The sequence below is a fragment of the Mesocricetus auratus genome, unplaced genomic scaffold (genome assembly GCF_017639785.1).
Source record: "Mesocricetus auratus isolate SY011 unplaced genomic scaffold, BCM_Maur_2.0 Super-Scaffold_100691, whole genome shotgun sequence".
NCBI lineage: Eukaryota > Metazoa > Chordata > Mammalia > Rodentia > Cricetidae > Mesocricetus > Mesocricetus auratus.
The window spans coordinates 47,668,214-47,695,036 of record NW_024429267.1 but is presented as its reverse complement, the minus strand read 5'-3'; the positions used below and the strand labels follow the sequence as shown (position 1 = coordinate 47,695,036).

General features: G+C 44.1%; 1 protein-coding gene across 2 annotated transcripts in view; it reads right to left on the bottom strand.

Annotated features, from left to right (window-relative positions):
• The window catches only part of LOC101828996 (SREBF chaperone), a 53,930-nt gene extending 27,715 nt beyond the window's left edge, over nt 1–26,215 (bottom strand). Inside the window, exons 1-3 of one of the 2 annotated variants that reach the window (XM_013117028.3) lie at nt 26,087–26,196; nt 4,426–4,661; nt 2,099–2,317 (exon numbers count right to left, since the gene is read on the bottom strand). In XM_013117028.3, coding sequence (XP_012972482.1) covers nt 2,099–2,220 — 122 coding nt within the window. In that variant the 5' untranslated portion in view covers nt 2,221–2,317; nt 4,426–4,661; nt 26,087–26,196. Of the gene's footprint in view, nt 1–2,098; nt 2,318–4,425; nt 4,662–26,086 lie in introns of both variants that reach the window. The other variant, XM_005074981.4, reaches the window with a different exon arrangement.
• Between the last annotated feature and the right edge of the window lie 608 nt (nt 26,216–26,823).

The window sequence follows — 26,823 nt, the reverse complement described above, 5'->3', positions numbered from 1 at the left end:
AAAAACAAAAGCAAGAGGGAAAGGAATCAAGCCTGTTCTCAAACTCCTGCAGAACCGTCATCCTCAGGAAGCTTAGTACAATCTCACTGTGATACCAACTTCCTCTCTGAGCTGAAGTCTACCTTCCTATATCCTTTTCCTTCAATTCACAGTGTGCCACATATACATACCCTTCCAGGGAAGGCCTACGACCTTCTGGGCGGCCCCTTGGGTCCCAATAGCCTAATCTCTAGGAAATATAAACACCTTTTGCTACAATGCCTATTTGCTATAGGTTTCATCAGATTTTCCCAGGAGGGGAATAAACAGTTACTGCACTTAGGAGCCAGACAGGAGAGAATTTACCAAAGCCCACATACAAGGCTCAGTGCTCAGGCTACAGGAAGGAGTATCCTCAGATCTCAGTCACTGACCAAAGAGCCTCAGCGCCAGCTTAAAGAAGAAAATCTCACCCCTGGTGCTGTCTGAGGGCATCTGACTCACATACACACACAACCTCTCAGTCTGTGACTCTTCAGCCTGATGGAGAAAGACACATTCCCGAGCCACCAGGAGTCACTGCCCACTCTAGTCCAGCTCTGTTCCTTTTTGGAGAGTACTTGGTGATGAACTAGGTAAACACAGCTGTATTGCTATAGCTCAGAAAACCACTGGGTCTGAGGAAGAGTATTAAGTGCAGGGGTCCTTTAGGTCTATGCTCGACAAGTCTCATCTAAGGAATAAAAAACAACAATTAAATGAACCCTGAATATCTAACACAATTATTAAAAGCTGGCTGCTGCCCATGCTTTGTTTTCTCCAGGCAACTCAAGGCTCTGACAGAAAGGGAGTTGTTCCAACTGAACAACTTCCCAGAATAGAAAATGAGATTTGTATGGCTAGGTCCAAGAACTCAATGAGCTCCTGTCGGAAGAAAAGGAAAATAAGTAAGGACATTTCTATACCATGGCTCAAACAAAGCTGCCTGTCTCCAAATCCCTACATGCTAAAGCACCCCGGAAACAATAACCACAAAAGCCATGCCCAAGTGTACACCCTGAACTGTAAGGGTGAAGACCCTGTACTCCTACAGGCCTGACACAGTGCCACTCTGTAAAATTAGTCCACTGACCTCTGACTCTCAGGTTCCCTTACAGTATCAAGTGTAAGAAATTGTTTAGGACTTCAACAGATCTGGGCTTCCAGAGTCATCTGGTTAGCCTTTTAATGGTACTAGCCTGTGTGCTATTCATAGCAAATGCATTAACTAGTATGCCAAAAAAAACACTCAGTTAGAGCTGCTGAGATGGACAATATGGACTTGCATTCCAGCTATCAGACCCACAGAGTGGGCAGAAAGTTTGCTCTTTACTTCCCCACAAGCATACAAAATGAATAAATAAAAATGTGGGGAACAATTTTTAAAGATACCCAGTTAGTTTGCCATATAAACAGGGAAGCTGCTTAAGAAGCTATGGAAAAGCCAGGCAGTGGTGGTGCAAGCCTTTGATCCCAGCACTTGGGAGGCAGAGGCAGGTGGATCTCTGCGGGACTGTATATCAAGTCGCTCATTTTACAAAGTCATAATCAGTCAGTCTTCAGGCTTCTACAACGTCTGTGAAAAACAGGCAATAAACACAAGCATCCATGGCTTTTACTTCAGACCCTGCCAATACATCAGGCCCCAAGGGTCAGAAGAAGGCTCCATAAGAACATGAGAAATGGCAAGCGTACAGAGAAGTCAGTCTCTGGAGTCAGCCTACACAGTACCCAGCGAGCTGTTCAAATGCACTCCACCTGGCAGCACTTGAGGCTCTTGTTATTAACTAGCACTAATGGAAAATTATGCCTTGAAGTTTCTTAAAAGGAGAAAACCACCACTGGTGTTGTGAACAAATCCGGTGTATCACTTTGTCATACCAGCAAGCACTAGTTTCCTTTTTTTTTTATTAGCTTTTACAAATTTCTCCCAGACTCTCCAGTACGCAGCTCCAATGAGTACCCTTATTAAGTCCCCACGATGTGAGAATGTGCAATGACCAAGAGCTCCATCACCGTATTTAGTGAAGTCTATCCACACAGCACTGCCCTACCACATGGGGGCAAATGAGAAACATACCAGCAGGCTAAGATGCAGAGCCCTGTGAAGAGGATGATGGGGATAGGGTAGGATGCACAGAGCAGCCCATGGTTGTAGAAGGCCTGAGATATCTTCTCACGCAGCCTTTCAGTCAGGGTCATCCTCAGCTAAGTCACCTTGTTGCCATCCCGGAAAGTGACCATGGATCAGGCCGGAAGATGTTGGATACCAATGACAATGGACATCATCTGCAGGTACCTAACCAGAAGGGAGAAAAGCAAATTAACATTAAGTATTAGGGAGCTGGAGAGATGGCTCAGGGGTTAACAGCACTGGCTACTCTTCCTGAGGACCTAGGGGTTCAATTCCCAGGACCCATACAGCAGCTCACAATTGTCTGTAACTCCTGTTCCAGAGGATCCAGCACCCTCATACAGACGCGCATTCAGGTAAAACACCAATGCACATACAATAAAATAAAATATTAAGTACTTGGTTCTGTACACCAGGACTGCCAAAGGGACGTGGCAGTTATATGGTTAGGGACTGGTTTCAGGATCTGTTGGGTCTCAATGTAGGCACATGCCCAACCTTGGTAGCTTTGTAAGTGACTGTAAGTCTCTTTCCCCCCTTTTCTCTTCCCCCCTCCTCCCCCACTCTGGTTTTTTGAGACAGGGTTTCTCTGTGTAACAGCCCTGGCTGTCCTGGAACTAGCTCTGTAGACCAGGCTGGCCTCAAACTCACAGAGATCCGCCTGTCTCTGCCTTCCAAAGACTGGGATTAAAGGCATGCACCACTGCAGCAAGGTGTATAAGCTGCTCTCTTGATACAAGAGCTAGCTGTAGGTACTAAGAGAAGAGAACCCAAGGTAAAACTGAAAGTTGCTAATTTATTTTGCAGTGAGAAGAGAGGCTAGGGTTTAAAAGAAGATTAAGGGTTAGCATAGCAAGGCCTGGAACACAGGAAGTTGAGTAAGTGGGCTTTATAGTTGGGTATGAGATAACCAAGCTAGTCAGATAAGAGGAAAGATGGGGTTCCTGGCCAGCTCTCCACCCCCACCCGCAGAAGCAATTGAGAAACATATGTAAGACGCCATCATCCTTTCACACAGTCTTGCTTCTAATGCAGCTAATCATAATAGACTAAACTGTAAGGACGGCTCCTAACAAGAAACTCCTGCCTGGAAGATCACTTCAGAGCACCCCATAGTCAGGGAGCTAAACACAGGGCTGCAAATAGTGGCTGTGATACAGGCAACACTACCATGGTAAAGCTGATCGTCTAAATGTGAAAACACAGTCTAGTACAATTAACAGCACTTACACACCTGCAAGGGTGGAGGGTGGCTACACGGGCCAAGTGACTAGCAGCAAGTAGACAGTCAAGGTGAATAATTAACAAACCTGGAAATGGATAGAGGGGGCTCCAGCCACTCCTAAGAGTGCACATGAACAGTGCATGACAGTGTACCTCCCTGCTTGGGCCACGGGGACATGCATAGATCCTGTGGGCCTTCACTGGCTCCACCCATAATACAGTCCTGAGACCCAACCAATCTCACAACAGTTACCTTGGTCTTTCATCTAGCTTTGCCATAACCCTACAAAACCTCTAAACTAAAAAATCCTGTGGTTTCTTCCTCTCTTGAAAACCCTTCTCTCTTTCAGAAGTTTCTATTGCTTTTGCTTAATTTCTCACATATCCTCAACTTTTTACTTTCCTGTAATTGCTTATAAAGCTTGTTTCTATTTTGCAGATCCCCACCTCTTAAATTTTCACTGGCATGAGACAATGAATTTGAAGTAGCTGTTTCAAGTGGATTTTTCTGGCTATTGACTGCCCAGCATCACAGATCAGTCATAAACAACAGGGCTGTGCAAGGTCCTTTGCTCTAAACCCTGAATCACTTCACCAATCTAACCAAACAAGCCAGAGACCTTCCCTTCTAGCTCTAGTTATCAATCCTCAACCTGTTTCCTTATTAGAACTTTTGCTTTTGAAGATGTTAACAAACCCAGGGCCTCACAAATGCTCAGCAAATGCTCTACAACTGAGCTACACACATCCCAACCCCCTATTAGGCATTTGTAAAAGACTACTCCCCAGAGGGCATAAGCAAGCATACCTATATAGCAAATATAACCTTCAGCTGCTCTGCCAAATGGATGCTTTGAACACCCTCCCCGTCCTCTTCTGTGCACAGACCAGACTGAGAAATCCCTAGAAAAATCTTGGCAAAAAAATGTACAACCCCCAAACACATTCCTGAACAAACAGTGATTACTAATAAAGACTGTTCAGTGTGATCTGTCCTCAGCACCAAAAAGCTTAAGACCTTGAAATAGCAGTCACCAAACCACACTTACTCAAAGACGGTAGTGTTAGGTTGCAGCCTCTGTTCTTGGTCCCACAGTTGTTCTTAGGAACTGAGGGCAGACGAATCCTGCTGTTCTGCCTGCTGTCTGTCAGCTGTCTTCTTTTAAAGTAACAGCAGCCCGTTGGCACTCACAGGCTCCCACTAGGTCCACAGGCCTGGTTATCAGTCAAGTGCACCTCCTTGAGTCAGGCCATACCAGCCGGGCCTCACTGCCTGGACACTGTTCTGAATGGAACGGAGGAAGAACCGGCTATTTATTACTGGGGGTTCTTATTCACCCCACAGAGGTTTGCTCCCAAGATCCCCAGGCTGTTTTGGCTCCAGTCCTTTCTGAAGACTGGCTCATCAACTTTTCCCCCACAGTCTATAAGCCATCACCCCATTACCTTCCAATAAATTCTTTTTCTTGTCCTAACTTACGTTTATTTCTGTTATTTGCTATTAATCATAAACCAGTCAAAGTAGGAAGTTCTTACAGAAGCTAAAGTATCTAGAATTCTCCTCTTGTATAGTTCTATAGTGGGATTCAAGTTTAAATTCATTTTCTGCTCCATGTTGCTGTTTCCTTGGTCTGTGCTATCAGGAACTTGCTTAGACATGTCTTGGTTTGATTAAGGTCACTGATGACAGCCCAGGCTATAGAGATGAATCAAGTGTCAAGACCAGAAATCAGAAGCAAAAGGAATCATATCTTAACTAACTCACAAACCAACAGGAATGGCCACCAGTCCTTCTACCTTCCTAGAAGTACTAGATTTAAGGTGCACATGCAGTTTTCCAGTCCAGGAGTCTCTCTAAGGGGATACCAAGAAGTCTCTGTAGGTCTCTTTACCAGGGAGTGAACAGAAGTAGCAGGTGAGTGCTGCTGATACAAGGAGCAAAAGGGCTCAACAGTTCCACTATTTAAGTGCTCTTCCTCAAAAGACAGGACCTGGGGGCTGGAGAGATGGCTCAGTGGCTAGGAGCACTGACTGCTCCTCCAGAGGAACTGGGTTCAATTCCCAGCACCCACATGGCAGCTCACAGCTGTCTGTAATTCCAGTTGCAGGGGACTTGACACCCATGGCAAAATACCAATGCACATAAAATAAAATAAAAAAATAAGGTAAAAAAAAAAAAGACAGGACGTGTTCAGCAATGGGGCACATACAGAGACCCCAGAGAGCAGCTCCTTGCTCCACCGTCCCTCTACCCTCCCTGCTACCCCTAAGGCAAAGCAACACAAAGTACACCTGCCAGAGACACACTAGCAAAGGTTCCCTGAAGACAGGCTACCTTAACTAGCTGCCCAAATCTCTTCCTTTAAATGTTTTCCAAAGTCAAACCCTTCAGGAAATTCCATTTCTAACCCTTATCTCTTCCCTGGTCTCTCTTGTGTACATATCAACTACACAGGAAAGGGACCCATCTCTGCAGCCCAGCTCTCTTACACTTAGAATTACATGAGGTGAGCACTAAAACCAGCATTCACTCCCATTCTGTAGCCAATTCTCTCAATCTCACTGCTATGACACTAATTGCTAATCTTCAGAGCATCTGGAAAAGTCCAAATTTAACTCATGACACAGTTCACCTGAACCTAGGAAGAGGAGACACTATGTATCTCTACTACACACTAGAAATTTTAATGCAAAGCTATTCCAAAGCAAAATTCACCCAACCTGAACCAATAACCTGTTTTTCTTTCTTACATTGCCCCAGAGTTACAGGTTGCTTCAGATCAAAATCTACAGCCCTTCTTCCCCGTATTTAAAGAGACATTCTTGCCCTGGAGGCCCAAGTAGACCTATTACATAAAAATGTAAGAAAAAAAAAGCAAGCTGGGCATGGTGGCACAGCCTTTAATCCCAGCACTCAGGAGACAGAGACAGACGGATCTTGAGTTCCAGGCCTGGTCTACAGAGCAAGTTCCAGGACGATCAGAGTTACATAGAGAAACCCTGTTTTGAAAACAATAACAAAACCCCATAAGCAATCCTGCCCCTGCCTTTGGGGAAGACCATATACAAAGGATCCCGTTATTAGAAGCCCAAATCAGAGTTTTCCATGTAAAGAAAACACTGCTAGCACAGGAGAACTGCCCAGGAGGCCTAGGAGGAGAGGACCAGCCCAGCCCAAGTACCCCAAGGAGCTCATGAGCTAAAAGGTGTTAAGGAAAGGAACAAGTATGTGAGCAGAGGGAAGAGATGACTAATATTATAGTTTAAGTGCACGTAACCTTAACTCATCCCAAGTAGGACTGCAAATATAGAGGTTTGGGGGGAAAAAAATCATACACACAGTCTACTAACATATTAAGCACTTCATTTGCTATCCTCTTCTAGATTTTCCTTTGACCATTTTCTGGAACAAATGCCTAGAAGTAAAAATGATAGGATGTACAGTATAAAATTTCTAAGAAACTGCCAAACTGGGGACTAGAGCTGTAGCTCTGTGATAGAGCACTTACTTGCTATGCATGATGCTGTGGGCTCTACCACTGGTACTGCCAAAGGGGGGAAGAAACCAGATATGGCAGCATACACCTGCAAGCGAAGCACGAGAAGTGGAGGCAGCAGGATCAAGAATTCAAGACTAGCCTTGGCCACACAGCGAGCTCAAGACCAAGGCTGACACCTTGTCTTAACCTTCAGCCAAAAAAACAAATTACCAAAATATTTTCCAAACTACAATTACAAATGCACAGCACATCTGAGGCAACACTGACCAATTTTTCATGCATTTAATTCACCACCAGCATGTCTTCTCTAGGAAGTGTCTCATTTTCTTTGGGGGGAGGGCAAGGACTTATTCTTAGTCATGTGTATTATGTGTCTGAGGCCATGTGCACTTGAGGCCAGAGGCCTCAGATACCCTGGATCTTGAGTTACAAGCACTTATAAGCTGCTGTGTAGGTGCTGGAGAATGAAGCTGGGTCCTCTGCAATAGCAGTGTGTGCTCTTAACTACTGAGTGTCTCTCCAGCCAGAAATGTCTCATTTTCTAATCGTATTATTTTTAAATTGTTGAGTATTTTTGTTTGTTCTGAGACAGGGTTTCTCTGAGTAGCTTTGTAGTCCAGGGTGGCCTTGAACTCACAGAGATCTGCCTGCCTATGCCTCCTAAGTGCTGGGATCAAAGGCATTCGCCACCACACCCGGCTGAGTATTTTTTGTTTTTGTTTTTGTTTTTAAATAAAATATTAGTCAGGCACAGTAGCTCATGACTATCCCAGAACTTGGGAAGAGGCAAGAGGAATGCTAAAAATTCAAGATTAGCCTGGTCCATACAGAAAGTTCCAGACAACTAGGGCTATAACATCGAGAACCTACCTGAAAAAAAAATCATACCATAAAAAAAAAAACCACCCACCATTTAAAATGGTCACAGAAATGAACTTTGCTGGCCTACCTGCCAACCATTATCACTAAGTCCAGAACATTCCATCACTCCTAAGAAAACCATATGCCCATTTACTATGGTTCCCTGTTGCCTTCACTACTTCCATCCTGACATCCACCAATCCACTTCTAGTCTCCACGGATTTGCTACTCTGGACATTTCATACAATGAAATCTTACAATGCCTCTCTGTGAATGAATGGCTTTTTCCATGGTGTGTTTTCAAGGCTGAACAATGCTATTAAGTTATCAGTATTCCAGTTTTACAGTTGAATCACTAAACACATATGTCACATTTTGCTTATCCATTCATCAGTTGACAAATACTGAGTAGTTTCTGCCCCTTCCATCCCCAACTATTGTGAATAGTACTACTAATAAACATTCTTGCATGCCTTTTTTTGTTTTGTTGAGACAGGGTTTCACTGTGTAACATCCCTGGCTGTACTGGAACTTGCTGCCTGCCTCTGCCTTCCAGAATGCTGGGATTAAGGGCATGTGCCACCACTGCCAAGCTCTTGAATGCTTTTTAAAAAACTGATTTTAATTCTTTTGTCCCTTTTCCCTTCTTGAGGGTTCATGTATGTCTCTCTTAGAGTCCTCCTTGTTTCTTAAGAAATAAGATTTCTTGAGTTTGTAAGTTCAGGATCAGCATGAGCAACAAAGAAGCATGTGATACCCTCCCCCAAAACTGGGTATTCATGCATCTATTTATGGACTCCCTACTTTTTCAGTGACTACAAGTTACTACTTGGTTACTGCAAGTATCAATTTTTTTTTTTGTTTGTTCATTCTCTGAGACAGGATCTCGCTGTATTGCCTTGGCCAGGCTGGTAGTCTAGGCTGGCTTCTCAGGTGCAGGGACAAAAGGTGTGTGCCACCACACCTAGCCTCAACTTTCAAATTTTGAAATGGATACTGACTCCTCACATGTCATTCTCTTGTCTATTTTTTGCAGTGCTGGACTTGAACCTAGGGCCTTGGTCATACCAGGTGAAGGACCCTATCACTGTGCTACATCCCCAGGCCTCAGTTTTATCTGAGGCAATGCCTTGCTCTAGAGTTTAGACCTGTCTTGAACTCTTGACCCTCCTGCTTTTGTTTACCTCTTTTTACTTAAAAAAGTTCTTTTAGCTATTCCATCTTGGTATTTTTGTTTTTTGTTTTTTTTTTTGTTTTGTTTTGTTTTGTTTTTTTTTTTTTTTTGAGACAGGGTTTCTCTGTAGCTTTGGAGCCTGTCCTGGAATTTGCTCTGTAGACCAGGCTGGCCTCGAACTCACGGAGATTTGCCTGTCTCTACCTCCCAAGTGCTGGGATTCAAGGTGTGCACCACCACCTGGTATATCCTAGCTTGTTTGTCTCTCCAAACACTGATATGTTTTGGAATAATCTTGTCTACAGTCTACACCCATGAAAATATTTCCACATTTTTTTTTCCAAGATAGGGTCTCACTAGGAAGCCCAGACTGGGCTTCAGTTCTCAATCTTCTGCCTCAGCCTTCCAAGTGCTGCAATTATCAGCCTCATGCCACTGTGCTTGGCTTACAGGATTTTTTGCCAAAGTATTATATTATTATTAATAATTATTATTATTTCATTTTTCAAGACAAGATTTTTCTGTGTAGTCCTGGCTGTCCTGGAACTCACTCTATAGACCAAACTGGCCTCAAACTCAAGAGTTCTTTCTACCTGCCTCTGCCTCCCATCCAGAGTGCTGGGATTAAAGATGTGCAACACCACTGCCTAGCTTAAGATTTATTTTACTTTCATCACATGCATGCAAGTATGGGTACCCATGCAGGCTAGCAGCATCAGAGACCCTGGATTGTGAGTCATCTGATGTTGGTACAAAGAATTTAGCTCTGGTCCCCTGAAAAAGCAATATGTGTGCTTAAGCACAGAGTCATCTCTCCAACCCTTGGATTCTGGTAAAATTTATGTTAAGATTGTATATCATCTTAGGAAGAAGTCATATATATTTATTATATTGAGACTTCAAATCCAAGGGCATCTCCATTTGTATTGTTTCTTTCTTTAGCATTTATAGTTTTTAGTATACAGGGTTTATACAATTCCTGTATATATCTTTTAGATATTCACTGAATCTCTCTCCCTCTCTCTCCCTCTCTCTCCCTCTCTCTCCCTCTCTCTCCCTCTCCCTCTCTCTCTCTCTCAGTAACTGTGTACAATTTTGGTTACCATTCCAATAAAACCTTAATGATAAAAAACAGTGAACTAGCCAGGCGTTGGTGGCGTCCCAGCACTCGGGAGGCAGAAGCAGACGGATCTCTGAGTTCGAGGCCAGCCTGGTCTACAGAGTGAGTTCCAGGACAGCCTCCAAAGCAATACAGAGAAACCCTGTCTTGAAAAAACAAAACAACAACAACAACAAAAAACAGTGAACTAGATTTAGGTCACAGGCTGCATTGTGCCAGTTTTTTAACCAGATGATAGATATTGAAGATTTGTTATATGACAGACTCACCTTAATACAGCGTAGCAACAGTAGCATAGTAACGGTAAATAGTAAAGTCAAAATCAGTAGTTTAATACCAGGGGAGGCACTTAGTCTTACTACAGCTTGCTATACCATGTTTTGTTGACATCCATGGTAGGCCTGCCTTTTTCTGAATAGAACCAGAAGAGAAGTGGACAGGGAAGGCAGACAGACAGGAGGTGGGGGAGGGGGGCTGGTAGGAGAGGAGGGAGGGTAAAACTGTGGTTGGGATGCATGGATGGATGGATGGATGGATGGATGGATGGATGGATGGATGGACGGACGGACGGACGGATGTCATATAATAAATATTCTCCTGTAGGTTCTGTGGCCTGCTCCAGTACCACTGTTGTCTGGGCTCTGTTATTTTGTTTTTTGCTTTTGTTTTTCGAGACAAGGTTGAGTTCCAGGAAAGCCAGGGCTTGTCTCGAAAAACAAAAGCAAAAAAACAAAATAACAGAGAGCAGACAACAGAATAACCCAACAGTGGTACCCTAACAAAAACGAAGGACAGTACCAGCTCCACAGTATTGGTGTAAGTCAGCAAGCTCAGACATCTGTAACTCTTCCTAGAAGGCATTTACATCTAATGGGGCAAGGCTTTTTTTACTTAGTTTGGGTTTGGTTTGTTTGATTTGCTTTTTACCAATTTGACCTTGAATGTCTCTCAAAGGCCCACGTGTTTAATACTTAGTCTGAGGACAGCGCTGCTGGGAAGTGATGAACCTTTGGGAGATGGAGCCCAGTGGAAGTTTGCCAGTCACCGGGGCAGGCTCTTGACAGACCGTGGGACCCTGGCCTGCTTTCGTTTGCTCTCTGGTAATAAAAGGAGACAGGTGCACTCTTCCATTTGCTCCTGCTGCCTCTCAGGCCCCAGAGCAACTCAACTGTGGGATGGGACCTGTAAAATGGGGTGTAGGGTGGCTGCTGATTGTGACCCCAGTACTCAAAGAGGCTGAACAGAAGAAAAAGAAAGGCAAGAAACACGTGGCTCTCTATAAACAAGCTATTTAAGGTATTTGGTTATAGTGACAGAAAGATCATTAACATTATCAGAAGAAAATGTGATGAGGACCCAAGAGATGCTCAGCAGGTGTACCTGCTGTTGTACACGCACGGTGACCTGAGTGTGATCTGGAGCTCTAAATGGAAGGAGAGGGCCAACTATGGAAGGTTGTCCTCTGACCGCCACACGCACACCTGTACACACTCAAACACAAATCAAATAAAGCAAAAAGTTTAAGGGAGAGGGACAGCCAGGCAGCGGTGGCACAGGTCTTTAATCCCAGCACTTGGGAGGCAGAGACAGAAGGATTTCTTGATTTGAGGCCAGCCTGTTCTACATAGTGAGTTCTAAGACAACCAGGGCTACAAACAGAAACACTGATGGGGGAGACGTATTTCATGCATCATGTGGATCTCTTATCTGAATTTCACTCTTCTCGCTTCCTCACAGGTACAAGCACACTTTCTAATCTCACTCCTCACCGTTTTCACATCTGCAGTCCCCAAGACAGAAATATGGTAGTTCTTCTCAACCTCTTTCCCCTTCTCCCAGCCCCAACAACTCTCAGCTGAGCTGTTCCCTTTGCTGCCTCTCGTCTTCTGATCTACTTCTTTCAGTGGTCAAAAAGCCTCAGATCATATCTTAACCATTGGCCAGATCCCTTCTACACTCACAACAACTCCAGATGTCTGTCCCTGCCTGCACAAGCCGTCCTGATCCTCCCCACCTCATAACTCCTCTCAGTTCTGTCCTCTTCCAGTCCCGGTGCCAGCCTCGTTTCCACGAAGGCCCGGCACACCCTGTTCTCGCTGCTGCCTTCTCTTTATAGGCTGGCTCCTTTACATCTATCAGGTCTCAGGTCACTATACACAAATAGCTCACCTGACCGTGAGCTCTCCAGTAGTTCCCTCTATTGTTCTCACAGAGCCTATTCTCTTTCAGAGAATTTAAAACTCTGGAATTATGAGTGGTCTGTACCCTGACAAGACTATAAACAAATCCCTTGCCCATGGCTGTACACCAGTGCCCAGAACAGTTCTTAGTACAATAAAAACTTAAGAATCCCAAATGGTGCACACCCATAATTCCAGCATTTCAGAGGTAGAAGGCCTAAATTCAAAGCCAGCCTGTTACATGCTAAATTCAAAGTCTCTGCTATATAAGAACCTGTCTCAAAAATCAAAAAACAGCCGGGCGGTGGTGGCGCACGCCTTTAATCCCAGCACTCGAGAGGCAGAGGCAGAGGCAGGCGGATCTCTGTGAGTTCAAGGCTGGGCTGGACCGACAGCCTCGAAAACAATACAGAGAAACCCTGTCTCGTAAAAACCAAAAAAAAAAAAAAAAAAAAAATCAAAAAACAAGCTGGGCAGTGGTGGCACATGCCTTTAATCCCAGTACTCGGGAGGCAGAGGCAGGGGGGATCTCTGTGAGTTCGAGACCAGCCTGGTCTACAAGAGCTAGTTCCAGGACAACCTCCAAAGCCACAGAGAAATCCTACCTGGAAAAAACTAACAAAAAACAAAACAAATAAAAATAAATAAAGACTTACCTGTTGAGAGATATTTGATTACACTATGTGAAGATATGTCACTGTGATTGGTTTAATAAAAAACAAGTAGCTAGGCAGGATTTTCGGGACAGAGAGAACACTGGGAAGAAAAAGGGTGGAGTCAAGAAGAGAAGCCAGGGGACACAGAACAAGCAGCATGGACGTTACAAACCAAAGGTAACTGAACCACATTAAAGAACGTAGATTAAAAGATATAGGTTAATTTAAGTTACAAGAGCTAGTTAGGAGCAATCCTAAACTATCCGTTGAGCTTCCATAATAAGTCTCCATGTCATGATATGGGAGCTGGCTGGCGGGAAAGAAAAATCCGACTACATCCAAGCATGTTATTTCCACATAGGAACTGAGAAAGTTTAAGAAAAATAAAGGTTCCAAACACACAAAAATGGAGCCAAACACAGCTTCCTAGTCCCACAGTCTCTCTTGCAGGTGACGGTACAGAGACTCATCTCCCCACCACAGCCATAGGACTTGAGCCATCAGCTTACAATGACCTAGGCTTCGCTGCTATAGATGTGTTACATTTGTTCATGCTGTGAAATTATTTGTTTAATGATGCAAAGATGTGTTGCATTCTTTTATGTTGAATTTGTTTAACTCTGTGAAGCTGTGTTACTTTACCTAGCTAAACCACCTGATTAGTCTAATAAAGAGCTGAATGGCTAATAGCTAGGCAGGAGTGAGAAATAGGTGGGGCTGGCAGGTACAGAGAATCAATAGGAATGTGCAAAAAGAAAGAGGATTGAGGGCTACAGATATGCAGTAAAGCAGATTCAGATAGGGGAAAAACCTCTAAACAATTACAGTGTGTTTAACAATGTATGTACATTTAGGGGGGAAAAAAAGAAAAAAAAAGGATACAGACAGCCATAAAAACAAAGCCAGGCAGTGATGCCATAAACCTTTAATCACACACACATGCCTTTAATCCCACCACTCAGTAGAGAGAGAGAGAGAGAGAGAGAGAGAGAGAGAGAGAGAGAGAGAGAGACAGGTGGATCTCTGTGAGTTTGAGGCCAGCCTGTTCTACAGAGCTGGTTCTAGGACAGCCAGAGCTGATACAAAGAAAAACCCTGTCTCGAAAAAAAAAAAAAACCAACAACAAAACAGAGTAAAGTCTTTAAAGAAAGAGTAAAGTAATTTAAAAAAAAAGAATTCATGTAAAGATGGGAAATACACAGGAAGTCTGGATTCTGTATGTCATTGTGCTGTCTTTGAATTTTTAGGTTGCTGATGAATAAACGATAGCTGCAGAGACAATGGATTATAAAAACTGCTATATATTTTTTTAATGTATTAACTTCAAAATGGAAGCCAAAAAGTATATTGAATTGGAGAAGAGGTTATGCTTTTGTTCTCACAGAAAATGAAAAGCTGTAGATTTATTCAAGGTTAAATAGGATTAGGTTTGATTGAAGGAGATTCCCAGAAATTCCTGGCTGCAGACATAAAGAAATAAACCTAGAAAAACTACAAAGACAGGTAACATATTTTACCTGTCCAAACTAAAACAAAAATCATCTTTGGCTGGCTTGTGTACAACACAGTCCATACTTGTGTTAATGGAGATATGTATGTTACCTTTTCCTTTTAAAGTTTATTTCAGAGCAATGTGGCCAGACACCAATGAAAATGGGTAGCCCAGGTGATCCAGCCTCTCAGAACCTCTGTTGCAGTTTCTCCAAGTTAGTTTCCGCAAAGTTCTGCATCCAGAACAGCTGCAAGGCTGCTGACTGAGATGGTCCAGCCTCACAGACTCTTCTAGCCAGGACTTGGTCATTATCCTAATTTTCTCAGGTTCCCCAAAGATGCCAACACCCCCAGACAACAGGAAAGCAGTCTAGTGAATACAACACCCACTTTCGGTGGGTTATGGATGCTTGTCATCATTTAGGAGGGATTGGTTACAAATTGTTACTGGTCATGGTTAGGAAAAAAGCTTTAAAAAGCTAAACAAAGCCAGGCGTTGGTGGCGCACACCTTTAATCCCAGCACTCGGGAGGCAGAGGCAGGCGGATCTCTGTGAGTTCGAGACCAGCCTGAACTACCAAGCGAGTTCCAGGACAGCCTCCAAAGCCACAGAGAAACCCTGTCTCGAAAAACCAAAAAAAAAAAAAAAAAAAAGCTAAACAAAGGAGATGAGATTCAGAGATCTCTTTCTGAAGGGAAAAATGGGGGATGTAGTGAGTCTTTCTCTGTCCCACCAGCCAGCTCCCAAATCACAAGGAGATTTATTAATTATGAAAGTTCAGCCAGTAGCTTATTGTAGGGGAATAGGGGAATATACGTGTGCCTGGGGCCGGTGGTGGTCGGGCCGAGGAGCTTTCCAGGAGCCTGGAGAACAGCTGCTCCTCGGCCACAGGCACATGTGAATTCCCCTACAGCTTAGGCTTGTTTTTAACTAGCTTCTATAACATACATTCCTTGGTGTTTCTCTCTCTCTCTCTCTCTCTCTCTCTCTCTCTCTCTCTCTCTCTCTCTCTCTCTCTCTCTCTGTGTTTCTTTTGCTTTTTCTTGTTCTTGTTTATTTAAGACAAGGTTTCTCTGTATAGCCCTGGGTATCCTGAAATCGCTCTGTAGATCAGGCTGGCCTCAAACTCAGAATCTACTTGCCTCTGCCTCCTAAGTGTTGGGAATAAATGCCACCAGGCCTGGCCAAGGCTTTCCTTTGAATTTTAAGTGGAAGTTGACACAATGGACCAATGGACAAAGGTTCTTGCTGCCTATAGTGATGACCTGAGTTCAGTTTCTAGGATCCACATGGTGAAAGGAGAGAATTGACTCCTACAAACTGTCCTTCGACTTCAATGACACAAACACACTAAATAAATGAAAGAAGGAAAGAAAAATTTAGGTAAGGTCTCCATAACCTCTATAACTCTTACATTATACTCTGCATCCTTCAAAACTGCATTTTATGGGTAGTACCACATGATGCTGCCAACTCAAACACTAGCTAGGGCCCATTGAACCATGACTGCAGTGGTCTCTGAGTGCCAGCATGACTGAGCCCAGGTCAGACTCCTCCAGGAGTCCCGTGCAGTAGGGAACCCAACGCTTTCTTCTCAAAGCAGTCTCTCAAATGAGCTAAAACCTTTACATGATGCTATGGGTAGAATCTGATCAATTTCTGAGATGCTCTCAATGTGCCTTCCCTACTGCTTTGGTGCAAAGTGTTATACCAGCTTCTGTAACAGTCCTAACTGCTTCAGCAGCCAAACTTCCCTGCTCCTTCTCTGGGTATGTTACAAGTTTTTCAGATCCCTCAGTTCTGCTTTATCCACCCACATGCCACTATAAAACGTCTCAGCTGAATGCTGTAATGCTTGAAATTCATTCACCAGATAAACTAATCACCTTAGAAAATTATTTTTTCTTCTGACATTTCATATATGTATATAATATATTCTGGTTACTATCATCCCTACACTCTCCTCTTCTCCACCTATGAACCTCCACCTCTTTTTTTTTTCTCAGTCAGAGTTTCATATTGTCCAGATTAGCCTCAAACTTGCTATGTAGCTGAGGATGACTTTGCATTTCTGATCCTCCTGTCACCACCTCCTGGAATGGCAGGCATTTGCCATCATATTCAATTTATGCAGTGTTGGGGATCAACTCTAGGCCTTTGTGCATGCTAGGTAAGCATTCTATAAACTGAGTTACATCTCCCACTACTAATCCATCATCCTTGCACGAAATCTCAGACCCAGACAAAACACAGATAATTTCTTTTTTCTTCTGGTACTCAGGGTGGAACCTGGGCTTAGGGCACTAGACCACTAAGTCAATCCCCAGTCCTCTTTTAACTTTTTAAAGACTCTCAGGTGGGCTGGGTGGTGATGGTGCGCGCCTTTTGTCCTAGCATTCAGGAGGCAGAGGCAGGCAGATCTCAGAGAGGATGGGGCCAGCCTGGTCTACAAATCGAGTTCCAGGGGAGCCAGAAGTGTTACACGAGAAACCCTAGCTCGAAAAACGTATATATGTGTGTATATATATATATATATATATATATATATATATATATATATATATATACATACACCTCAGACAGTCTCAGTACAAGTTACCTAGGCAGGCATACTCCTGCCTCAGTCTCGTCAGGAGATGGTATTATAAGCCTGCACCAGGCCTAGCCAAAATGTAGACAATTTTCCTGCTAGAATACAGTATAGATGATGACTTCTATCTAATTTCAACAAAGTACTTGGTCCCACCCAAAACCTCTCAGCACAGTCCTTACCGCCCATGTTTTATCAGCATCCTGACCTGCTGAAACACCACCTACCTAAATCACCTAAGGTCAATAGATAGCACTGCAGGGCTTCCCTACCACAGCTCTAAACTTTTTTGTTTCTGACAGTCTCTCTACATAGCCCTGGCTGTCCTGGAACTCACTATGTAAACCAAGCCTCAAACTCAGAGATCCACCTGCACGGAGGACCAAAGCTGAGCCGCCACTCCCTGCTCTCCACACTCTTTACAGCGCCCACGGCTTCAAACCCAGAAGGTGTGGTAGTCACAGCAACAGCCTCATTTCTCTGGGACCAATTTTCACCATTACTTAGACACTGTTGCTGTGATAAAATTCTGACACAAATAAATTAAAAGCATTATTTACTTTGGGCTCAGTTTCAGGGATTTTAGTCTGGTATGGCATGGAAGGAATGGCGGAACAATGTAGCTTCATCGTGGTGACCAGGAAGCAGAGAGAGGGAGGGAGAGAGGGAGAGAGAATGTCTAAAGTAGCAGACTTTCTCCTTTTCCTCCTTTATTGAGTTTGGGCCTTGTCTATTCCATGGAGCTACCTAAAAATTTCCTCTCTGGAAATAAGTCTCACAGACACAAACAGAGGCGTTCCATTTATACAGGTGCCTGTCTCACTCTAATCAAATTGGCAAACAAAATTAACTCATACCTACATATGCAACTGAAAAGGAAAGGTGAAATTAACTTTTGCAGATATTATTATAGCTCTAGAAAATCCAATAAAATCAACTGAAAAATCTCTTACAGTTGAAAAAAAGAATCACAAAAGTCAGTGAAAACAGACACGTAGGAAACCCATGCCAGGGCTGGCATGATGGTTCAGCAGGTAAGGGAGCTTGCCACCAAGCCCGATGACCTGAGTTGGCACCCAGGACTCACCAGGCAGAAAGAGATAAATGGTCCTTTAACCTATGCATGTGAGTGCACCCACACAAGAAAAATCAGCAAATTTTAAAAAGAAATCAATGCCTTCATGTCTATCATGAATAAGCAGATGTAAATAAGTCAAAATACTAAAAACCAAAACAAAAAGATCTGAGAAATAAAGTTCTTTCAAACTCTAAGGAACACAAACAACTTGAACAAAGAGAAAAGTCATCTCCTGTTCTCAGTAAGAAGGGCTATAACAAAAATATCACATACTGGGTGTGGTGGCGCACGCCTTTAATCCCAGCACTAGGGAGGCAGAGGCAGGCAGAGGCCAGCCTGGTCTACAGAGTAAGTTCCAGGACGGCTCAGCAGTTAAGAGCAATGTCTGCTTTTCCAAAAGACTGAAGTTCGGATTCCCAGCACACACATGGCAGCTCAAAACTATCTGTAGCTCCAGTTCTAGAGGGTGTGACACCCTCACACAGGTATACATACAGGTAAAACACCAAAGCACATAAAAATAAATAAATAAATAATCAATAAATAAAAACCTAAAATTAAAAAACAATGAAGGAAACTTTGCTGTGGGTGCAGCAGCCTCCTTCTGGCTTCTCTGGCTGTACTTGCAGCTCTGTTCACTTGGGCTTCTCAGAACCCTGTACTGACTGCAGTCCCTCAAGGGAGGGGGTCATGGCTGAGCTACTTTGTGTTGCCTGGGTGCACCTGGTGCCTCATGTGGACCAGGGTGGAAAGTCACTGCAGCTCAGTCCACTGAGCTAAACTAGTCCACCAGAACAAACAACTCTTCTTCAGGGGAAAGAAAGTTGGTTTTTTGTTTAAGCTGTTTTGCAAAATAGTAATGCTCAGGACAGGAAATTTTGCCTCTCTAAGAATCAAATTTAGCCAGATAAACTGGAGGAATTTTCAACAGACCAAGCTAACTTTACTGAAAATAGAAAATGGATTTCAGAGACCCTGAGGCACAAGCACTAAAGGATGATTTTTGACATGTTTTAGAGTCATTGGGATGGCACAGTAATACCTCCTCTAAGAAGAACTAATTGTACTCATTGTGATGGTTGTCACAGCCATTCACTTCACAATCAAGTATCAACAAACAGAGGGTCTAATTTCATCCCTCTGTGACCTAGTCAGGAATTACTAGTAAAATGACTGAACTGATTCATGACAGCTAATATGAGGAAAGAATATTTTAATTTTATTTTTAAAATGTTTACCTACATGTGTATGTGCTTCTGCATATGTGTATGAGGATTGTGTACTCAGGTGACCAAGGAGAAAAGGAGGACTAGGGTGTCCCACACCCTGAATGGAGTTACTGGTAGTTGTAACCTGCCTGATACGTTGCTCAGAACCAAACCTGGGTCTTCTACAAGAGCAGCCAGTACTCTTAAGCACTGAAACATTTCTCCATCTCCCAAAGAATTTATTTTATTGGTTTGGTTTTGGGTTTTTGTTGTTGCTGCTGCTGCTGCTTTTTGGTTTTTGGAGACAGGGTTTCTCTGTGTAACAGCCATGGCTATCCTGAAACTCACAGACATCCACCTGCCTCTGAGTGCTGGAATTAAAGGAGTGCACCACCACCATGGCTCAAAGAATCTATTTTTAAAGCTAAAAGAATCACTCAGGCCAGCCCTTAGGGGCCTCATTACAACAGATAAAACCCTTGGCCCAGGAAGCTGCTCCCAGCCTCATCAGCACTGGCAGAAGCAAGACCAGGACTTACACTCCTGCAGCTAGCCACATACCAGCACAATCCGGTCACACTAGCTAGTGTGACAATCAGGTCACACTCTTGCCCGATTCCTGCTGGTAATGTGTTCTGATGAGAGGCACCAAGACCTAGACAATTTATATAACCTAATCCCCAAAATAGAAGTAATAGATGAGTCTTTGCTCTATCAATCACTGCCACATCAAGACTCTATAAATGCTATATGGAAGACGGTTCCCCTCTAACCACAACGAATACAAAGAGCTATCTCTGAGCGGAATACAGAAGAGGCTCACCAGGGCTCCTTTTTCTAGGGACAGAGTCTGGAAGCCCTCAACACAACAGCTGCAGAGTACAGTGGCCACTTCCAATGCCATCTATCAGAGGAAACTGCATCCCTGAAACTCTTTCTTGCCCGTCTGCCCCTGTGTTTCCCATCCTATTAGATACTAACCCCAAACAAGGCCCCAAAATTCCTTCTGGATTTTTTCTTTTTCCCTTTTTCGCCTGTGTAGGTATTCATGTGTGGATATGTTTTTGATGTGTGTGGATTACACATGTGAGGAAGGGTGTGCATGGGAGTCTGTCGTTACCAATCATCCTCAATCAATTCTCCACCTTATTCATTGAGTCCTTGATCAAACCCAAAACTTGCCAACATGGCTATTCTTCCTAGTCTTGTCTTGATCTTCCAAGGCTGGAATTACAGCCAGTGGCCATATCTTAACTGGTGAGCTGTATCTCCAACCCCTTCTATACAGTCTATACAGTCTACAGAGTGAGTTCCAAGACAGGCAAAAGTACACAGAGAAACCCTGTCTCGAAAAACAAAAGCAAAAAGTAGTTGTCTCCAATACCCAACTAGTATTTATTCCCAGAATATAAGGTTGGCTCAACAAGCCAGGTGGTAGTGGTGCACGCCTTTAATCCCAGCACTCCCGAGGCAGAGGCAGGCGGATCTCTGTGAGTTCGAGGCCGGGCTGGACCGACAGCCTCCAAAACAATACAGAGAAAAGAAACCCTGTCTCGTAAAAAAAAAAAAAAAAAAAAAAAAGGTTGGTTCAACAAGCAAAATATGATTAAGTGTAAAATACCACATTAACAGAAGAGAGCTGGGGACCCAGCTCAGAAGAGTGCCTGCCTAACATGTATGGAATCCTGGAATCAAAACCCAGCACTGTCACATAAATCACTGTCAACAAGCACCTGTGAAGTCAGCACTTGAGAGGCAAAGGCAGGAAGATCAGAAGTTCAAGGTCACCCTTAATTATACACCACGTTCAAGACTGTCTTGGACTCTATGTGACTCTGTCTCAAACAAAAGTAAGATTAAGCAAAAAATTATAACGAGTCGTCTATAAAGCGAGTTCCAGGTCAGCTAGGGCTACACAATGAAACTCTGTCTCAAAAAACAAAGAAAGGGGCTGGAGAAATGGCTCAGAGGTTAAGAGCACTGACTACTCTTCCAGAGGTCCTGAGTTCAATTCCCAGCAACCGCATGGTGGCTCACAACCATCCGTAATGAGATCTGTTGCCCTCTCCTGGTGTGCAAAAAAAAAAAAAAAGAAAAAAAAAAAGAAAAAAAATTAACTAGGTACAAATATTTTCAATTATGAAATGCTATGTCCTAACTAAGAACAAAAACTAAGTACAAAAAAAAGTGACTGTGAAGTGCTATGTCCTAAATGCAGCATCTCTATAACACCCTACCCCAATACTCAGCAAACATCAAGGAAGAACGACCAGAAAGACTAAGCCAGAGGTTGAGAAGAATGTGGTAAAACAGTGTCTTTTAGACATGCATGACCATTGCATTCATGAACTCACAGCTGCTGCAGCAGACTGCATAAGACCTGTACAAGATCAAGCCAGTCAACATTCCAGCATGAAGAGGAAAGGGTCTCATGAGTCCCCACCACTAGCTAGGGAGCTACAGATAGTTGACGGCTGCTCAGGTAAGAAGAGTCAGTTTTTGCTAGGCCTGTGACACACTGTCAGTTGCCCCTGCTCCGGTGGATGGTTCTACACACAAGCATAGAGGCATAGCTAACCAGACTTTGTTGGTTAATTAAAAAGAGGAGGCCGGGCATTGGTGGCACACCCCTTTAACTCTAGCACTCGGGAGGAAGAGGCAGGCGGATCTCTGTGAGTTCGAGGCCAGCCTGGTCTACAGAGCAAGTTCCAGGTCAGTCTCCAAAACAATACAGAGAAACCCTGTCTCGAAAACCAAAACCAAAACCAAACAAACATGAAAAAGAGAACATGAAGTTGGGAGGATGATATGGGAAGAAGCCTAGAGGAAGTTGTATATGTGTGTATGATATATGCACAATATGTGCGTGTATGTCAAGGTGCTAGACATGAGTACATAAATATAAGTGTGTGAACAACATGAGGTCAATAACAGGTATATTCCTGGCTCTATTTTTTTTTCTTTTTTGGTTTTTTGAGACAGGGTTTCTCTGTGTAACAGCTCTGATTGTCCTGGAACTTGATTTGTAGACCAGGCTGGCCTCAAACTCACAGAGATCTGCCTGCCTTTGCCCTTCTGAGTGCTGGGATTAAAGGCGTGGTCACCACCACCTATCAGCAATGAACTTTTAAAAGCAAAACTTCAAAAATATGTCTATATACCAGTATTACTATAATTCTCAGAATTAACTGTACAGTCATGCTCCTGACATCATCATTCCCAACAATGAAATGATAGAAATAGCTCTAATGTTCATTGAAAGATAAAAAGATTTCTTTTAAAATGTGGATAAACAGTATTGCCTTTAATCTCAGCACTGGGGAAGCAGAGGCAGGTGATCTCCGCGTTCAAATCCCAGAGTGGTCTATAAATTCCAGGAAAACCCAGGCTATGCAGAAACCCTGTCTTGAAAAAAAAAATATGGACTAGGCATTGGTGGTGCACGCCTTTAACCCAGCACTCGGGAGGCAGAGGCAGGCGGATCTCTGTGAGTTAGAGACCAGCCTGGTAAATAAGCGAGTTCCAGGACAGAGTCCAAAACAATACAGGGAAACCCTGTCTCAAAAAACCAAAAAAAAAAAAAAAATGGATATACATTCAAGATATATGATTCAACCTGAAAAAGGAATGATATATAATAACCAATACATGGATGAACCTTAGAAAAAAAAAGAACCAGACACAAAAGAAGTACATAGGGCTAGAGAGACGGCTCAGTGGTTAAGGCACTTGTTCCTGTAGATGATCAGGCTTTGGTTTCCAGCACCCACATGGTTGTTCATAACCGTCCCTAACTCCAGTTCCAGGGGACCTGACACACTCTTCTGATCTCTGTGAGCACCAGGCATACATATGGTCCACATACATGCACGCAACTAAAACACTCATACACATAAAATAAACAAATCTAAAGTATACAATTCCCCTTAGAGGAAAGAACTTATCATAAGCAAGCTCACAGAAACAGAAGATGGAACAAGGGTTGCTAGGATTGGAAGACAGGGAAATGAGGGATTGTTTAATGGGGGCAGTTGTCTGTGTTAAATAATTAAAAAGTTCTGGAAATGGATGATAATTACAACTATACAACACTGTGAGTATATTTAATATCCCTGACTACTACATTTAATCATTAAAATCATAATTTTATGTTATTTATTACTTTCTACAAATTAAAAAACAGAAAAGAAATAATTGGAAAAGTGTAATAAATGGAATGGGGAAGGTGGATGAGATGAGAGCCCTGTCTTACTGAAATTTGTCATCTCAGATCCAACTCTATGACAGACCGCTTCCCCTCACTCATGCTGTCTCCTACTACCTCCCTCTGTCAATAGAACAGGGAGACTATGAAGTCAGTGGGCACATCAGCAGGAAAACAAGTTTGCACACAAGCTCGGCCCCTAATTGGCTAGTGACCTGTGCCTTAGCTGAGAAAAAATATGCCTTAAATTCACCCATAAAAGAGTTAACACTATCATCCCATCTGTTCATTATGGGACTTCAGAAGCTAACACTGGGGCCCCTAGCAGTGCCCAACAGAACAAGCAATCATAAAACTCAATAAATATTACCTACAAATATCATTTTAGGTGGCAAAAGTCACCTGATCATGGTTTTTTAGCAAACTCAAGATGGTAGTAAGTTGGGGCTGGAGAGATGGCTCAGAGGTTAAGAGCACTGGCTGCTCTTCCAGGGATCCTGAGTTCAATTCCCAGCAGCCAACACAGTGGCGCTCAACCATCTGTAATGAGATCTGATGCCCTCTTCAGGCCTGCAAGCACACATGCAGACAGAATACTGTATACTTATATCTTTAAAAAAAAAAAGGGGGGGCCGGGCGTTGGTGGCGCACGCCTATAATCCCAGCACTTGGGAGGCAGAGGCAGGTGGATCTCTGTGTGTTCGAGGCCAGCCTGGTCTACAAGAGCTAGTTCCAGGACAGCCTCCAAAGCCACAGAGAAACCCTGTCTCAAAAAACCAAAAAAAAAAAAAAAAAAAAAGGTAGTAAGTTACAGGGGGCAGGAGCTCATGTGGCAAAGTCTGAATGGCATGGTTTGAAGGCCTGATCCTCCATGTACAAGCTGAAAACCTGTTCAATGGGAGATAACAAAAACACACACACAGTGCTTTCACAGCCAACAAATGGATACCTACAGTCAGAGTAAGCCAACAGCACAGGATCCTAAGAGTCTTCTGGGCTCTCAGAGACACATTCATCTGAAGTGATCCTGAATTCATGTGGATACCCTAAAGTTTACCACCCACGATAACAAATACATATGTAGAGCAGGCATGGTTCCTTTCACAACTGGACAGTTAAGCAGCTTATATATGATGTCAGGCAAATCAGTTTTTAATGGCTCTGTGTTCTAGGCACCAATGAAGAATAAAGTTGTTGATCCACCTCAGGCCAGTAATCTAAATTTGTGGTTCCCAAGTTTGTGACACTAAATTGGCACATGGAAACCTTTGGAGAGATACTTTTTCTCTTTCTTTTTTCTTTCGCCACAGTAGCAAAAGAGAGAGTATTCAACGACAAATGAGTTCCAAGTAAGCCAGCTCTTCCATTTCAACTCATGATCAAAAGAATGAGTGAGAGCAGGAGCAGTGGCACACACATCTGCCATCCCACGTATTAAGGAAACTGAGCTCCAAAACAATACAGAGAAACCCTGTCTCGAAAAACCAAAAAAAAAAAAAAAAAAAAGGAAACTGAGGCAGGAGGGCGAAACTTTGTGGTCAGCCTGGGCAATGAAGCCGGAATCAAAATAAAAAGCCACAGGTGTTGTTCAGTGGTAGACCAATGCCCTAGGCCCACACCCTCAAATAATGAAACAAGTGTAGAAACAATGTTTATACTTGTATATACTGTTGGGTTTGTTTTTTTTTAAGACCGTGTGCCAAGCATAAACACTGCAAATATATATATGTATATATATATAAAACACTTTAGATCTGAAACACATTAACACAGACATAAAAAGATACAATCCATTAAGCATCATTCAGGACACACTTAGAATGCATTCAGCACTAACTAGACACACTTGATCCTGACTCTGTAATAAAAGCTTCACTCTCCAGCACAACAACCTGAGATGGCAACACACTGCATAAGCGAACTCTACAAATGCACACAAAAATAACATCATTAAAGGATGTTCCCATGTTGACTTCACAAAAATTACTGAAAGATGACCGGAGAGCATTTAATCACCAGCTCTGTCACCATAAGAGACGAAGTGAATGAGGAGAATAGGGAAGACTCCTGCCAGAGCCGCCAGCGCCCCCAGCTCCCCCGCCAGGGGCTCATTGCCCTCTGCATCGCCTCCATCTGCACAACTTTCTGCGATGCAGTGTGGACCCAAGGCTCCCTGCGGCTAGCGCTATCGCGTTATAACCGTGATGCAACAAACCCACCTGGAAGTAAACACTAGCAACATAAGCGAGCAAAGTTTATGTTTAAGCAATACAGAAAACCAGAAACCGAACACGCCCAGCAGAGTCTACATGTTGCCTCGCTATCGAATCTTAGGAAAGGGGCAGGACTGAGTCACAGGGTCTAGCCCGCACTCTGAAAACCCCGGACAACCCTCAAAGCAGGCTCCAGGGACCCAGCGCGACCCAGGCAGCTCGGCCCGGGCGGGGGCGCGGTCGGGAAGGGGACGCGCGATCGTCCGGGCCCCCGAGCCGGACTGCGGTCTCCGGAGCCGCCCTCGGGCTGCTGGACAGCGCCCACGCCCGCGCGTCCCTGCCCGGGCTCGCCCCCATCCCGGAACTCCCGGGCACGAGCGGCGCGAGGCCGGAGCCGGGGCCCTGCGGCGTCGTGGAGACGCGCGCTGAAGTACCTGTGGCGGCGAGGCAGCTCCCGGACAGCGGCGGCAGAGCGGCGGAGCGCGGCCTGCGCGCTCCTGGCCCGCGGTTCGGTGTCTGGAGCCCGCCGTCTCCCTCCCGGTCGCCCGGCGCCCGCGCAGCTCCCCGCCCCTTCACCTCTCAACTCCTACCTTTCCCCTCCCGCTCCGCCGCCCTCCACACGTGCTCCCAGCGGCGTGCGCATGCGCAATCTCGCTGTGCCAGCCGCTCGGGGTCGCCCCCTGGCGGGCCTGTGCCACACAACCGCGGGAGGAAGAACTGGAACCGCCCGGGGCCTGAAAATGGAAAAGGATGGCAAGCATCCCTTAGGAATTTTGACAGCACGTTCCCGGAAAGTCACCTAGAACACGCACGAGATGCTCACATTCTATGCTTTATAATACCAGAGGATTAGAAGCGGAGCTGGGCGTGTGACTCAATGATAGAGCAATTGCCTCAGACCCTTGGGGCCCTGGGTTTGATCCACAGCATCATCCACAAGAAAACACAGGGAATTAGAAGCAACTGGACGACTAAGTACAGGAGCCTCCCACATCAAGGATGCTTAATGAGCTCTTACAAAGAAAGATGACTCAAAACCAAGCTGGAGTCCGATTCCATTTGTTAAAAAATGCAATGTATGGGTCAGTGTGGAAAGTGACGGTGCTGGGTGGGCACTGTTTATCCCCACCTGCTGACCATCAGTTGGCCTGCACGTGCAACAGATAATCTA